The sequence below is a fragment of the Vulpes vulpes genome, chromosome 15, assembly GCF_048418805.1.
Source record: "Vulpes vulpes isolate BD-2025 chromosome 15, VulVul3, whole genome shotgun sequence".
NCBI classification, from domain to species: Eukaryota; Metazoa; Chordata; class Mammalia; order Carnivora; family Canidae; genus Vulpes; species Vulpes vulpes.
In genome coordinates, this window is record NC_132794.1 from 511,128 (window position 1) to 526,619 (window position 15,492).

General features: G+C 48.1%; 1 protein-coding gene across 2 annotated transcripts in view; it reads left to right on the top strand.

The window, feature by feature from the left end:
- Positions 1-15,492, top strand: part of MCM3AP (minichromosome maintenance complex component 3 associated protein) — a 61,622-nt gene that overhangs the window by 39,388 nt on the left and 6,742 nt on the right. For both annotated transcript variants that reach the window (XM_072738489.1, XM_072738488.1), the window contains exons 17-25: positions 981-1,133; positions 2,283-2,480; positions 3,067-3,135; positions 3,216-3,350; positions 7,020-7,173; positions 12,044-12,302; positions 12,513-12,610; positions 13,248-13,638; positions 15,113-15,370. In XM_072738489.1, coding sequence (XP_072594590.1) covers positions 981-1,133; positions 2,283-2,480; positions 3,067-3,135; positions 3,216-3,350; positions 7,020-7,173; positions 12,044-12,302; positions 12,513-12,610; positions 13,248-13,638; positions 15,113-15,370 — 1,715 coding nt within the window. The remainder of the gene's footprint in view (positions 1-980; positions 1,134-2,282; positions 2,481-3,066; positions 3,136-3,215; positions 3,351-7,019; positions 7,174-12,043; positions 12,303-12,512; positions 12,611-13,247; positions 13,639-15,112; positions 15,371-15,492) is intronic.

Below are 15,492 nucleotides of genomic sequence, written 5' to 3' on the forward strand. Positions count from 1 at the left end.
AGTGCAGATGGAGGACAGAAGTGTTTTGTTTCAATCGTGTTTCTGTCTTTAATAAATGCAAGTCTGTTTCCCTGTTTACTCTAAGTATGAGACCATTTAAGTGATGGATCGATGTTTGTTCTTAATCCCAGGAGGGAGCGTTAGGAAATACATAAGAGCTGGGACTTGCTGATATATTTTCCTGCAGTCCCAGGAGACCTGGGTTTCAGCTCAGGTCCAGAGCTGGTGTCCACCTGCCACAGAGGATGGCTACTGAAAATACGTCGTGCTTGTTTAAGCTTCTTTGATTTTGTGACTAAATGTATTTGATAACATTTTCTGTGCTCCCTTGGTTGACAGAATTTTGCCATAATAATCTCTTTTAGATACTGGTTTATCTGAGGACCACTGCCATGTAAGACATGTGCTGCCAGTTTTGACTGCCAGCTGTCATGTACTTGAGACACTTGTAATTGCAAACATCAGATATTGCTGATGAGAAAGTGTGGAAGTTGTCTTACTGGTCATTTAAAAATTAAAAATTGTAACTATTTATTAGGTTAAAGGTATATTGACCATTTGCAAGGGCTCTGTTGGACCTGTAATCTAGTACCCTGTACCACTTTTGTTCTTTTTTCTCTTCTGTCTTTTCAGGTGTCTGTACATTAAGTAAAATGAAAATCTTAAAGCTGCTTTTGTGGCAGAGACATAATTACATTTCAATAGTAAGGATGCGAGGGCAGCGTGGGTGGCTCAGTGGTTTACTGCTGACTTTGGCCTAGGGCGTGATCCTGGGGTCCCAGGACCGAGTCCCACATCGGGCTCCCTGCATCAAGCCTGCTTTTCCCTCTGCCTGTGTCTCTGCCTCTCTCTGTTTCTCATGAATAAATAAATTAAAAAAAAATATTAAGGATGCAGAGTCTTGCCACTTTGAGGGCAAGCGCTCGATGTGTGTGGGCCTGGGGTGCAATGTCTCTCATCCTGATTGCCCTCTTCTGCAGGAGTGCAGTGGAGACAGACCAGAGGGTCCGAGTGGCCCGTTGCTGTGAGGACGTCTGTGCCCACCTGGTGGACCTGTTTCTTGGGGAAGAAATTTTCCAGACTGCAAAGGAGACCCTCCAGGAACTTCAGTGCTTCTGCAAATATCTCCAGCGGTGAGTCATGTATCCTCCTTACAGAAGAAATGAATGCACGTGGGGAGAGCCTTTGATAAAGGTGATACTTTCAGAAATAGTCAGTTACACACACACAGACACACAAACACACGAAACGTGTTCCTTCCTAAAGAGTAGATGCTAAGGGGATGAGTATGGAATCAGATTGGGAGCTGTTCTGTATTGCGACAAATATTTATAGGTTGTTTTCTGTTGTTTACTCACAGGGAGGTAGCCATGAATGAGCAAACAAATTCTAGCTGGATGAATTTCCAAAGTATAATTAAATAGTGAAAAAAGCAATTCTCAGGGAAATACAACATACAGACTGCATATTCAAACTAAGTTGGGACACCTGGGTGGCTCAGCAGTTGAGCGTCTACCTTTGGCTCAGGGCATGACCCTGGGGTCCCTGCAGAGAGCCTGCTTCTCCCTCTGCCCATGTCTCTGCCTCCCTCTGCGTCTCTCATGAATAAATAAATAAAATATTTTTAAAAATTAAAAATAAACATAAATAAAAAATTAAGTAGTTTTAGGTTTATATATAGTAATATAACCTTATAGAAAAGGAGGAAAATAATGAACATAAACTTAGCACGTCTCTGCTCTGTGCTAGCCTTTACTGCATTTGAGGTCAGGTGGAGGCCGAACCACCACAGCATACTGGACTCTTCCAGGTATCAGTGGCACCATACGTGACCTGCCTAGTTCTCAGGGGGGAGACTTTCACGTGGCTTTTCTTTTTAGCTGTGACAGAGTGCTGCAGTGACTGTCTTTTTACAAACATTCCACACGGGTACACATGTACCTGGAGATAATTCCTATCAGTGGTATTTGCTGGGTCAGAGTGTGTATGTATCTTAGGTTTGTATCCATATTGCCAAATTGGTGTCCAAAGGTTGTTCAGCTTTGGTGCTTCCCTGGTTTTGTTGTTCACCACCACTCAACTGTTACCATGCCTTTCCTGTGCCTGAGTATTAGTTTTAATTCTGATTCATTTTTCAGTTTGAGGATTGTTGCTGAAAAAGACTTACACATATTGCCAGGAAGTGTGCTGCCCTGTGTTTTAGCGCTGGACTGCATTTTTGCATCTGTCCTTTTCAGTAAACTTCAATATGCACAGGGGTGACATATTGGTGTATCTTCCAGGTGGAGAGAAGCCGTTGCGGCCCGGAAGAAACTTAGGCGCCAGATGCGGGCCTTCCCAGCGGCCCCCTGCTGTGTGGATATCAACGACCGGCTGAGGACCTTGGTGCCCAGTGCGGAGTGTCCCATTGCTGAGGAGAACCTGGCCAAGGGCCTTCTGGACTTGGGCCATGCAGGGAGAGTAGGCATCTCCTGCACCAGGTCAGCACTCAGCCTGCCATGGCTGCCCAATGTGCCCCTGCCCCACCCAGCTTTATGGGGAGCGTGGAATAATGTGTGCATTTGGAGGGAAGAGGGGTAGAATCAGAGAAAGTGAAGATAGGTGCAGGATTTTGTTCTGGAAGTCTGTCTTCCCCTCCAGTTCCGATGTGTGACCCGTACTACATGCCTTGATTTCGTGTGCCTTTTCTACTTCACACACTCAGGGCCTGGTACTGGAATCTTACTTAGAATCACCTGTGTGTTTTCTGGTCTTTGTGGATTTACACTGTCCTTATCCGTTGGTAGAGGTTCTGTCCCCGTGGAAGTGTTGTAGAGGGTGGAATTTTGTCTGTGTACTGCTCATCTCCCATGGCTCACACATGATAGATAAGTGCTTGATATTTGTTTAATGAATGAGTCTGGTGACTAATCAGTTTCTTTATCAGAAAAAGTTCTCTTAGTCTCCTAAGCATCTCCATCAGGAGACTCCACTAACCAGTTATTTTCCACTCAGAACAGCAGGAATTTATCAGGTTCCTTGCTCGGGCACTGAGCTGGCCTCACGCACTGTGTCCTTTCTTCGTAGGTTACGGTGGCTCAGAAGTCAGACAGCACACCAGATGAAGGTTCAGCACTTCTACAAGCAACTGCTGAGGTCTGCTGTGCCCCGGTGTGCGTGCTTCTCCTGCCTGGGGCTTGTGCCCTGGCTCACCCCCTGTGCTCTGTCCCTTCCAGTGACGCGGCATGGGTGCCCCTGGACCTGCCGTCCCTCGTGGCCAAGCATCTCCCTGGGAGGCGGGAGCGTGTATTTTGGAAGCTGGTGCTGGTGTTGCCTGATGGAGAAGAGCAGGGCCCAGGGAGCCCTGGCAGGTCAGGAAAGGGTTCCCTCTTTGGGCTGTGAGGTTGAGAAAGTGACCTCTGGAGGCAGAGTGACTTCTGAAAGCATCAGGCGTCAGGGACTTGTGGCCTGTTCTGTTTATGGCTTGAAGTTGACACTTTAGATTTTTAAAATTTTTATTCTGTAAACGGGATAATAGTTTATGTGCAAAAGCATTTAAGAGTTGATGCTCATCTAAAGCTATGCTGAGGTGTATTGATTAGAGCCCACTTCATTCAGATTCTTGGGGAAGACCATTTATAGTGTGTTTGCTGTAGTCCCCCTCCCTTTTTTTTTTTTTTAAGAAAAAAACTGGCATTTTTTAAAAAAGAAATTCAAGAAATTAACATGGCATTATTTTCTATAACCAGACTGCTTCCAGAAATCACTTTTTAAAAAAATTTAATTAATTTATTTTTTTTAGATTTTATTTATTTATTCATGAGAGACACAGAGAGAGAGACAGAGACAGGCAGAGGGAGGAGCAGGCTCCATGCAGGGAGCCTGATGTGGGACTCGATCCAGGACTCCAGGATCACGCCCTGGGCTGAAGGCAGATGCTCAACCGCTGAGCCACCAGGGTGTCCCTTAAAAATTTCTTAAAATTTAAATTTAGTTTGCCAGCATACAGTATGATAACCAGTGCTCACCCCATCAAGTGCCCTCCTCAGTGCCTGTCAGCCAGCTACCCCATCCCCCCACCTTCTGCAACCCTTTGTTTGCTTCCCAGAGTTAGGAGTCTCTCATTTTGTCTCCCTCTAATTTTTCCCACTCACTTCCCCTCCTTTCCCTTATAATCCCTTTCACTATTTCCTCTAGTCCCAGTATGAGGGAGGCCGTGCGATCATGTCTCTCCCTGGCCGACTCGCCCCCCTCGGCATCACGCCCTCCGGCTCCCCCCATGTCCATGTAAATGGCGAGATCTCCCCCCTCTGATGGCTGAGTGACACCCGGGATGTGCAGGGACCACGTCTCCTCCCTCCAGCATCTGTCCGTGGACATCGAGGCTCCTCCCGCAGCGCGGCCCCCGTGGACACGGCCGCTGGGAACGCGGGGGTGCAGGTGCCCCTGCAGCTCACCGCCTCTGGGCTGCAGGGTCAGTACCCAGCAGTGCAATTGCCGGGTCGGAGGGCAGCTCCGTGTCCGACGCCTCGAGGCCCCCTGCCCGTCCAACTCCTCGAGGTCCCCACGGTGGCCCCCCCGCCTGCGTTCCCACAGCAGCAGAGAGACTCCCCTTTCTCCACATTCTCCCCACACCTGTTGCCTCCTGATGGTGGCCGTCCTGACGGGGTGGGGGTCCTACGTGGATTTGGTGTGTGTCTCCCTGATGCCGAGGGACGTGGAGCATCTTTCCGCGTGTCTGGGGTCCCGTGTGGGTCTCCTCTGGAGACGTGTTTGCTCACACCTTCTGCCCATTTCTTGACTGGATTGTTCATTTCTTGGGTGTTGTTTGATAAGTTCTTTATAGATCCTGGATACGAGCCCTTTATCTGATATGTGATTTGCACATATCTTCTCCCGTTCTGTAAGTTTTTAGTTTTGTTGACTGCTTCCTTTGCTGTGCAGAAGCTTTTTTATCTTAAGTCCCAATAGTTCATTTTTGCTTTTGTTTCCCTTGCCTTCATGGATGTATCTTGGAAGAAGTTACTGTGGCCGAGTTCAAAAAGGGTGTTACCTGTGTTCTCCTCTAGGATTTTGATGGAATCTTGTCTCACATTTAGATCTTTCATCCATTTTGAGCTTATCTTTGTGTATGGTAAAAGAGAGTGGTCCAGTTTCATTCTCATGCATGTGGCTGCCCAATTTCCCCGGCACCATTTATTGAAGAGACTGTCCTTTTCCCAGTGGATGGTCTTTTCTGCTTTGTCGAAGATGAGTTGACCGTAGAGTTGAGGGCCCATTCCTGGGTTCTCTATTCTGTTCCATTGATCTGTGTGTCTCTTTTTATGTCAGTACCACACTGTCTTGATAATCACAGCTTTGTAGTCCAGAAATCACTTTAAAGCAGAACATGTTACTTTTCTTTTCTTTTTTTTTTTTTTTTTAATTTTTATTTATTTATGATAGTCACAGAGAGAGAGAGAGAGAGAGAGAGAGAGGCAGAGACACAGGCAGAGGGAGAAGCAGGCTCCATGCACTGGGAGCCTGATGTGGGATTCGATCCCGGGTCTCCAGGATTGCGCCCTGGGCCAAAGGCAGGCGCCAAACCGCTGCGCCACCCAGGGATCCCTGTTACTTTTCTTTTTTAACAACTTTATTGACAATGTAATTTACATGATACATTTCACCCATCTAAAGTCGGTTTCACTGGTTTTTCATATTCACAGAGTGGTACAACTATCAGCACTAATTCTGGAACATGTTTTACCTACAAGGAAATCCCGTATCCATCAGCAGTTACTCATCATTCCTCCCTGTCATTAGTTCCCAGAAACCACTACTGTCTCTATCTTCTATGTGTTTTCCTATATGAACGGAGGCCTACTATGTGTAGACCTGTGACTGGCACCTTTCACTCAGCCATCCTGTTTTCTGGGTTTCATCTTGTAGCAGTATCAGCCCTTCATTCTTTATTTGTGGCTGAATAATATTCCATTGTATGAATATAGCACAGTTTATCTTTCGTCAGTTGATGGGCATCTGGGTGGTTTCCGCTCTCTGGTTATTATGAATAATGCTGCTCTGAGCATTCATGTGTATGTGTTTGTGTGGACAGATGTTTGCAGTTGTGTTTGTTACATACCTAGGAGTGGAATTGCTAGGTTGTGAGGTAACTTTATGTTTAAAAGTCCTTGAAGAATTGCCCGACTGTTTTCCACAGTAGCTGCACCCATTTTCCATTCCTGTTAGCAGTGTTCAAGGGTACTAAGTTCTCTGAATACATTCCTTCTTTAGCAGTTACTGTTGAAACACATGCAAGCTAAAGAAAAGGTCATCCAGTTTGTAAGACATCTGAGCAAAGAGGAGAGTTGCAGTATTTTAAAAGTATTTAAATCATGATTCATTTCTTAGAACAAAACAGCTGTGTTCTGATTTGCTAAATAAGTTTATTCTCTAAGAAATGTACATCCCAATAATCTTCAAGAGCTCAGGCATGAAATTTGATTCTGTGGAGTGTGTATGTAGTTGATCCTTGATTAACATGGGGTTTAGGGAAGTCCATCACAGTTGATGTCTGTCAGCCCACATCTGTATGGTAGTTCCCTTCCTAAGTTTTCCTAAAAATCTTTATAGGTTACATTTAGAATTAAAATCTTGGGATCCCTGGGTGGCTCAGCGGTTTAGTGCCACCTTTGGCCTAGGGTGTGATCCTGGAGACCCGGGATCGAGTCCCACATCGGGCTCCCTGCATGGAGCCTGCTTCTCCTCCTGTGTCTCTGCTTCTCTCTGTGTCTCTCATGTTTTTCTTTTTTTTAATTAATTAATTTATTTATTTGTGATAGACATAGAGAGAGAGGGGCAGAGACACAGGCAGAGGGAGAAGCAGGCTTCATGCCAGGAGCCCGACATGGGACTCGATCCCGTGACTCCAGGATCGCGCCCCGGGCCAAAGGCAGGCGCTAAACTGCTGAGCCACCCAGGGATCCCCATCATGTTTAAATAAATAAATAAAACCTTTTTTAAAAAATCTTTTTTTAATTTTTATTTTCTTTTATTCACAGAATTTTAGCAAACTGGTTACAAGTCAAGTTCATGGGAGGTGACGGCTCCATGGATGACACAGGCAGCGAGCCTGGGGGGATTCAGACACTCGCTCTATTTCATGCGCTCAGCAGCATAGGGGATCAGACTGTTGCTGTCAACATCTGCATAAAGGTGGGTAAGAATCATGTGTGTTTGCTTCTGTGATTTTCTTATTTCGCTCACTGCCAGACATTATTAGAATCCTATAAGTGCCTGTTTTTCCGTTTTGATAACTATTTATTTCCTAATTGTAAAAGTAATGTATGTGTGAAAGTATAGAAATACAAGGAAATATAGAGGAAGCATAAAGATGATAGCTATCTATGCTGTCACTATTCAGAGGTGACGGTCATGTTTTGGTTCACCAGCTGAACAGTGAGTTTGTTGTTCCTCTTGCCTTTATTCTTAAGTCTTTCTTTTTCTTTTAAAGATTTTATTATTCATGAGAGACACAGAGAGAGAGAGGCAGAGACACAGGCAGAGGGAGAAGCAGGCTCCCTGCAGGGAGCCCAGTGCAGGACTTGATCCTGGGACCCTAGGGTCACGCCCTGGGCCAAAGGCAGACACTCAACCACTGAGCCGCCCAGGCATCCCAATTCTTTTGTCTTTTAATCAAAGTAATACTTAAATGTAGTTTAAAAGTCAGATAACATCTTACAATTTATAATGAGACAGCAGCCCTTGCCTACCCCTCTCCTAGCTCCTATCCCCAGCTCATGAGTGGGTGAATCCAACCATGAGTCCTGTACGCTCTGCTCTGCGCTGCATCTTGGGGGCTTTATTCACCTGGATGTGCTCAGTGATCAGAGAATCTACATCTCAGCCCTTACATTCAGCATTACTCTCCGCATTTTCAAGCACGTGAAGTACCATGCTTCTTGGGCCACTGACCCTGGTCCAGCCCAACTGTTTGGCCTGGGCACACCTGCCAGCTCCATCATCACAGCAAGGAAACGGCACACACTGCTGCTGCAAAGTGACATCTTTCACATACTTGGTGGCTTTTCGGATTTGCATACCCTTGATGGCCTGGGCAGTTTCACACGTGTCCTTAATGTGAACACAAAGATTTGAACCTCTTGATTTGCATGATTTTGTAGGTTTTTCTGGGTCAAGTGAGTTGTGAACCATTTTCAGAGGTCACCTTAGGCTGCTTAGGGGCCAGGGCTTAATTTCTGTTGTATTTCCAAATCACATACTTACGCTGCTATTTCTCAACTTAGCTACTTTAGATGTTTTCTACTGATTTCACATTAAAATATATCTATTGTTATACAACAAATTGCCCCCAGACTTAGCAACTTAAAATAGCAAACATTTATTATTTATAGTTTCTGTGGGTCAGAAGTGTAGGTGTGGTTTAGTTGGGTCCTGTAGCTCAGGGTTTCTCACAAGGTGGGATCATGATGTAAGCAAAGCTCTGGTCTCATCTCAAAACTTGACTGAGGAAAGATCCATTTTCAATCTTCCTCTTGTGGTTGTTGGCAGGATTCACATCCTTGCCAGCTGTGGCTGGGGCCTCTCGCTAAGGCAGCTGCCTGCCATCAGCAGAATAAGACAGTCTCTTTAACCTAATCTTAGAGGCAACATCCTGTCACTTTTGTCTGATTCTGCCTTTTTAAAATTTTAGTTTAATTTAAATTTAATTTGTTGTAATTTATTTTTTACTTATTTATTTTTTTTTAAGATTGATTGATTGATTTATGATAGACAGAGAGAGAGAGAGGCAGAGACACAGGCAGAGGGAGAATCAGGCTCCATGCCGGGAGCCGACGCAGGACTCGATCCCGGGTCTCCAGGATCGCGCCCTGGGCCAAAGGCAGGCGCGAAACCGCTGAGCCACCCAGGGATCCCCATAATTTGTTGTGATTTATTTGAGAGAGAGAGAGGGAGGGAGAGAGCACAAGCAGGCAGATGGAGAAGCAGATTCACTGCTAAGCAAGGAGCCCGACATGGGGCTTGATCCCAAGACCCCGAGATCATGAGCTGAAGGCAGATGTTTCATCGACTGAGCCACCCAGGCGCCCCTCCCATTTTTTTTCCATTTATTTTTTATTTTACTGATTCTGTTACAAACGAGTCAGGGCAGGGGATTGTTGAAGGGCATTGGCACTGGGAGCTGGGATCCTGGGGGCTGTCTTCGTGGCTGCACCCCATGCCAGGTGAGGAATGAACTCTCATATCCTGGTTCTACCCAGCCTTCCCCAAATTCCAGGGCGGCTACATCATCACTTTGTCTTACCTCAGAGAGTGGGGTCACATCTTATTAGCTGTGTGACTGCTGATTGCCGCAGTCACAAGTGTTCTGTGACTACATCTCCTCTTACTATTTTTTTTTTTTTGCAAGTAATAGTTGCTTTATTTTCTCACTTACATAATTTTTTCTATATCTCTTACTAATTTTTACCCAAATGTGCTAGTGTGTGGACTGTATATAACTTTGTAGGAAAAAAAAAAAAACTTTGTAGGGTTTTCCAGATGCTCGGTCACTTCACCTTATCCCTTCCTTTGACAAAGGAGTCTTCTTACTCCCGTCTGGGCTGACCGCCACTCGGGTCTCCGTACCAGTTACGTGGTCCTGTTCCTCCCCCTGCTGACTGTGACCTTGGGCAAGTGCCTTGTGTATGAGTGCTCTTAGGGGCCCTCTTTTTTTTTTTGTCTTTAATACTTCATGTTGTTTATATGTCTAATAACATCCATAGGGTCTCTGCTCGCTGAGCTTTCCTGATTTTCACTTTGTTCATTTCCTCCCCTTTCCATAGTTTTTGCTTTGTTTGTTTTGGTTTTTAATCAGTCTGTGGCTGGCTTGTACCTCTTGGAGAGAGAGCCTCTCTCCTTCAGAAGTCACACTGCATTCCTCACCATTCACTCCGGTACGCATTTCACAAGTATTTACTGAGTGACTTCTCTTGTCTCAAGCAGTATTCCAGGTACGGGGGTATAGCAGAAGGCAACAGAGATCCATCCCCGTTCTCAGGAGCTAATGTCCCAGTGTAGAAGGAAGCCGTGGGGTGGGGGGGAGTGTCAAGCACGCCTCCTCCCTGGTTTATATCCCAAATTACGACTGTCATCCTCCCCTCTCCCTCTCCTGCTTGCTTGTATCTGTTTTATGTTATTTTGTGTTATTTTACTTACATATTTATTTCATCATGACAAGTGCACTCCTTACCCCATCACCTCTTTCACCACCCTCCGCTCTGGTGACCATGAGTTTGTTCTCTGCAGTTAAGAGTCTGTTTCTTGGTTTGTCTCTCTCTCTCTTTTATTTTTTTCCCCCTTTGCTCATTTGTTTTGTAAATTCCACACGTGAATGAGACCTTATGATCTCTCTCCTACTGAAGAGCATAGAGGCTCCTGACCTCCGAGAAGTTAGGATAAATTGCCCCTGTGGGTGAAGTGAGCTGTTAGGTCCCACCTGACTCCTACAAGTGCTTACCCCGGCTTGCCGTTGACAGCAGCAGCTGTTTTTTGTTTCCTGTTTGGTGGGATGCATCTTCCAGTTTCTTCCAAAGAAACGATCTGTGGGAATAGAGTTTCCTTGCCCCCTGACTCTCAATGTGTGTTAACCTTCACGTGTCCTTTGTGGTTTAACTGGGTTTATAGAAGTGTGGATTGAAAGGTTTTTCCTTCCAGTTTTGCTCCATCCAGAGTTGCTGTTGAGATGTTTGAGGCGATTCTTGTTCTTTTCTCTGTGGCCTGGTTCTGTTTTTCTTTAGAAGGCTGCTCTGTTTCTGGGGTTCTGAAAATCCACTGAGGCGTGCCTGCTGCTGACTCCGTGCGCTCCCTCGGGGGACGTTGTTGTGTCGTGGTGCCACATGGGCTCCTCCTCTTTCTGTGCTCTGCTGAGCTCTCTCGAGACACATGGTAGATCTCCTCACTTAATCCTCTGAGCTTCTTATCCTTTCTCTCCTAGTTTTTGTCTTGTTTTTAAATATTGTGCTCTGGGAGAATCACTGATTTTTATATTCCAGATGGTCTATTGAGTTTTCTGTTCCGTGGATATCGTTTGATTTCCTCGTTCTCATCCTTATTTGAGTTTATCACATCATCTGATGACTATTTTTGGATGCATCATCAGAGGAAATTAGGATTTTTGAGGTCTGAGTTTTCTTATGCCCCATGCGTTATCTGTTTCCTTTGGATTTCCTTTTCTTTGTTATTCTAGTCTCTCTATCACGTTGGAGGCTCTCCTCAGACACGTTCTCTGAGGCTGCCTGTACCTGAATGAGGCCCTTAAAGGCTGCTCATAAGCTGTGTGCTTGGGGTGGGGTACAGAGTAACTGAATAGCAAGCCCACCTTTTTGGGGAGCTACCTTCAGATGTCAGGGTCGATGAGTCTCTTGCACTGTTTGGTTTCTTTGGAAAGGATTCATCTTGGCTCTTCCTCTTGGGACATGTAGGGCATGGCCAGTGCTAAGTGTCTGCATCTTCTCAGCATAGGACGCCTGCAGGGGGCAGATTGTACTTAGAGGCCGCCTGTAGGTGGGCAGGTGACCTGGAGGGCACTGCTGTGTGCGTGACTTGGCCATGTGGTCCCGAACCTTGCCTCTGGCTCTTGGTGCTTCTGGGTCTGAGTGCTCGGAGCTTTGCAGGCTCAACAGGCCTGGTGCCTCCCGTACCTACATCTCTAGGTCTTCAGGTCTAGCTTCCTCTGTTTTCTTAATGCAGTGGTTGTTCCCGTCTCCATGATGCTTTCTGGAAACTGGTCAGGATCCCTTGTTTGCTGCTGGTTTGCCTTTATGCCCTGTCATCTTGGGCTTACCTGGCTTGTTTGTATTTTGGGCTTACCTATTTTTATACCTGTTTAAGGGTGATTGTTAAGAATAACCTCTTCAAACAGTTCCTGTAGAGGCTGAATTATCTTTTGACCTGACTGTTTCTTGCACTCATTTGCAGCCTCATGGAGGGAGGGCAGCCTAGAGAGCCGTGAGCATTTGGTTGCTCTTGTTCTGCTGGTTGGTCCCCTGGTATGTCCCTCCTGATGGCCTACATGTTGCTGCAGGTGGCTCACGGTGCTCTCAGCGACTGCGTCCTCGATGCTGTGGAGACGCAGAAGGAGCTCCTGGGCGCCAGTGGGCTCATGCTGCTGCTTCCCCCTAAAGTGGAGAGCGAGGACATGGCGGAGGAGGACGTGTACTGGCTCTCCGCGTTGCTGCAGCTGAAGCAGCTCCTCCAGGCCAAGCCCTTCCAGCCTGCACTTCCCCTAGTGGTCCTTATACCTAGCCCAGGAGGGGACACCATGGACAAGGAAGTGGAAGATGGTTTGTGAAGGCCTTTTGTTGATGAACTAGCATATTTAATAAACGGGTCAAGCCCCTGGTCTCAGGAAGTGGTGGCGGGGGGGGGGGGGGGTGGTGGTGAGGGGGAGCGGTGCCTGGGCGCGGGGAGTGGGGTCAGCGCGGGGAGGTGTGTTAGTCTGTCTGCACGCTGAAGCAGAAGACAGGTCACCTCTGCTTGTTTTTCTGTCGAAGGTCTGATGCTGCAGGATTTGGTCTCAGCTAAGCTGATTTCAGATTATACCGTTATTGAGATCCCTGATTCCATTAACGATTTACAAGGCACAACTAAGGTAAGGCTTCCTCGTTTCTAAAGGCCCAGTAAGGTCGTTCAGTTGTCCCCTTTTGTTCTGTCTTGAATGTGGTATGTATTACTGCTTGGATTTTTAACTTTCATGTTTTGACAGACAGCTTTCTGTCTGTCAAAAATAAAAGCAGGAATCAGAATAAGATAAAATCTGCCCGCGGTCTTGCTGTCTGCAACCAGTTAAATTGTTCATGCACATTTCTCTAGAGGTTTTGTTGTAACTGTCAGTTTAGGGAAAGCAGTGCTGGTGTTACAGTGAAAGCAACTGCAGGGAGAAGAGCGGGGTGGGAGAGCAGTGGGCGTGCAGGAGATGCAGGTCCCCCGGAGCACGGGGAGGCCGGGCTTTCATCCTGGGTACGCCAAGACCGTGCTCAGGACCGGTTTCCGTCGGGGTGGAGCACTTGCAGCCCTGACCTGCAGGCTGTAGTCCTGGGGTAGGACGGGACCTGGAACCCCTCTGCGGGCCCTTAGAGCCTGCACTCAGCTGCAGGGGACACTTCTGCCTGCTTCCAGGTGTGGTTGACGAGCTGGTGCTCCCTGTGGCACCTGCCGTGGCAGCTGTGGGAGGGGCCCTTTCAGGAAACAGGATGGATTGTCCACCGCACCTCTTCTCTGTGTCTCAGGTTTCATGGGCCGTGCAGTGGCTTGTCTCCCACTGCCCCTGTTCCCTCGACCTTTGCTGCCAGACGCTCATTCAGTACGTGGAAGATGGCATTGGCCGTGAGTTCAGTGGGCGGTTTTTCCACGACAGAAGGGAGAGGCGGCAGGGCGGCCTGATGTCGCAGGAGCCCGGAGCCATCATCGAGCTGTTCAACAGCGTACTGCACTTCCTGGCCTCCCTGGTGTCCTCTGAACAGCTGTGCGACCTGTCCTGGCCTGTGACCGAGTTCGCTGAGGCCGGGGGCAGCCGGCTGCTTCCTCACCTTCACTGGAACACCCCGGAGCACCTGGCCTGGCTGAGGCAGGCTGTGCTCAGCTTCCAGCTTCCGCAGATGGACCTCCCTCCCCCGGGGGGTACGTGCCCATGCTGAGGGGTCCTGGCTGGGGAGGAAGGAGGGGCGGCCAGGCTCCTGTTCCCTTTCTTACTGTACTGACAGTCTGGCAGGTACTGGGCACCGTGTGAGGTTGCTGTGTCCTCCCTCCTTGTCCCCACACTGGACCTGCTTGCACCTGCCTTTCGGGTCAGGCGTCAGACAAGGCTGGGGGTCTGTGTAGGGCTGTTGGCTCTTCACCACCCGTACAGCAGTCTGCGGGTGTCCGCACAGCCGAGGAAGGAGGTGGCGAGTGGTGTTGGGAGGGACACTAAACCCAAGGCCTGGCCTGTAGTTTTTTAATAGAAGCAGGTTCTGTCCTGCCTTTGCCACAGAGTGTGGGGGCCCAGGGCAAGGAGACCGTGCAGCCCCACCTACACTGCTGGCTCTGCTGGCGCCATGACAGTGCTGCTCGGCACCAGTGTTCCTTCCTCTGGTGGTGCCCAGATGACGCTGCATTGATGAGCACTGTAGGTCTCCTGGGGCTGGGCAAGGAGGTCATCCCTTCCATTGTTGACTCTGCTAGGAGGGAATGAGGGGTATGCTACATATGGGGCACTGCATGTGGCCGTGGCAGGGCCACTCTCTTCTGGGCCCTTGTGGAACGGAGGCCTCAGGTGCCCTTCTGGACTTCGGGGTGTGGCTGTCAGGAGGTCCAGGAGTTGCTTGTTCCTGCAGAAACCCAGAGGGAAGCAGATCACACAGCAGTGAGCTAGGGCAGGGTTCCCCAAGAGAAGCCCAGAGCTGCCCGGTTGGCTGCTCAAAATACAGATTTCTGGGGCAACCACAGGGCTGTATGGTCAGAGCCTCTAGGGTGGACTCTGTTGTATGTTTTGTCCAGGGCGACTGCAGCTCTTCCTGGGATGTGGTCTCTCCCTCAACAGCTCCAGTTCTCTTGTATTCAAATTCAAAAGCAAACTTCTCAAATTCACGGTTGTCTTTCTCTTTCTCTCTCTCTCTCTCTCTTTTTAAAGATTTTATAATTTATTTGAAAGAGAGCAAGTGATAGAGATTGTGCGCAAGTGGGGGATTGGGGGCAGAGGGAGAAGCAGAGAGCCGGGAGCCTGACTCCGGGGCTCGATTCCAGGATCCTGAGATCATGACCTGAGCCAAAGGCAGATGCCTGAGTCATCTAGGCGCCCTCACATTTGTATTTTTTTTTCTTTTTTTTCTTTTTTATTTTTTTTATTATTATTTATGATAGTCACAGAGAGAGAGAGAGGGGCAGAGACACAGGCAGAGGGAGAAGCAGGCTCCATGCACTGGGAGCCCGATGTGAGATTCGATCCCGGGTCTCCAGGATCACGCCCTGGGCCGAAGGCAGGCGCTAAACCACTGCGCCACCCAGGGATCCCACATTTGTATTTTTCTAAGAAAATGTAGAATGAGAACATTCTGTGTAGTGCCTGCGTACACTTTGGCCAAACCTGGTAACTGTGGAGATGCTTTCTTTCCAGCGCCCTGGCTCCCCATGTGCTCCATGGTCATCCAGTATGCCTCGCAGATCCCCAGCTCTCGCCAGACGCAGCCTGTCCTACAGTCCCAGGTGGAAAACCTGCTCTGCAGAACCTACCGCAGGTGGAGGAGCAAGAGCCATCCCCTGGGTCAGGGGACAGGGCCCTCGGTTGCCGAGATCCCATGGGATGATGTCATCTCTCTGTGCATCAACCACAAGCTGAGGGACTGGACACCCCCCAGGCTTCCCGTCACATCAGGTAGTTAGTCCTCGGTGCTAGGGTCACCTCCTAGGAGACTGACCTCGTCCAGTTTCAGCAAAGAAAGGCGTTTACTTGATGTTTGTTTCTTTTTCTGTGGGGTCACGGCCTTCCTTTCCATA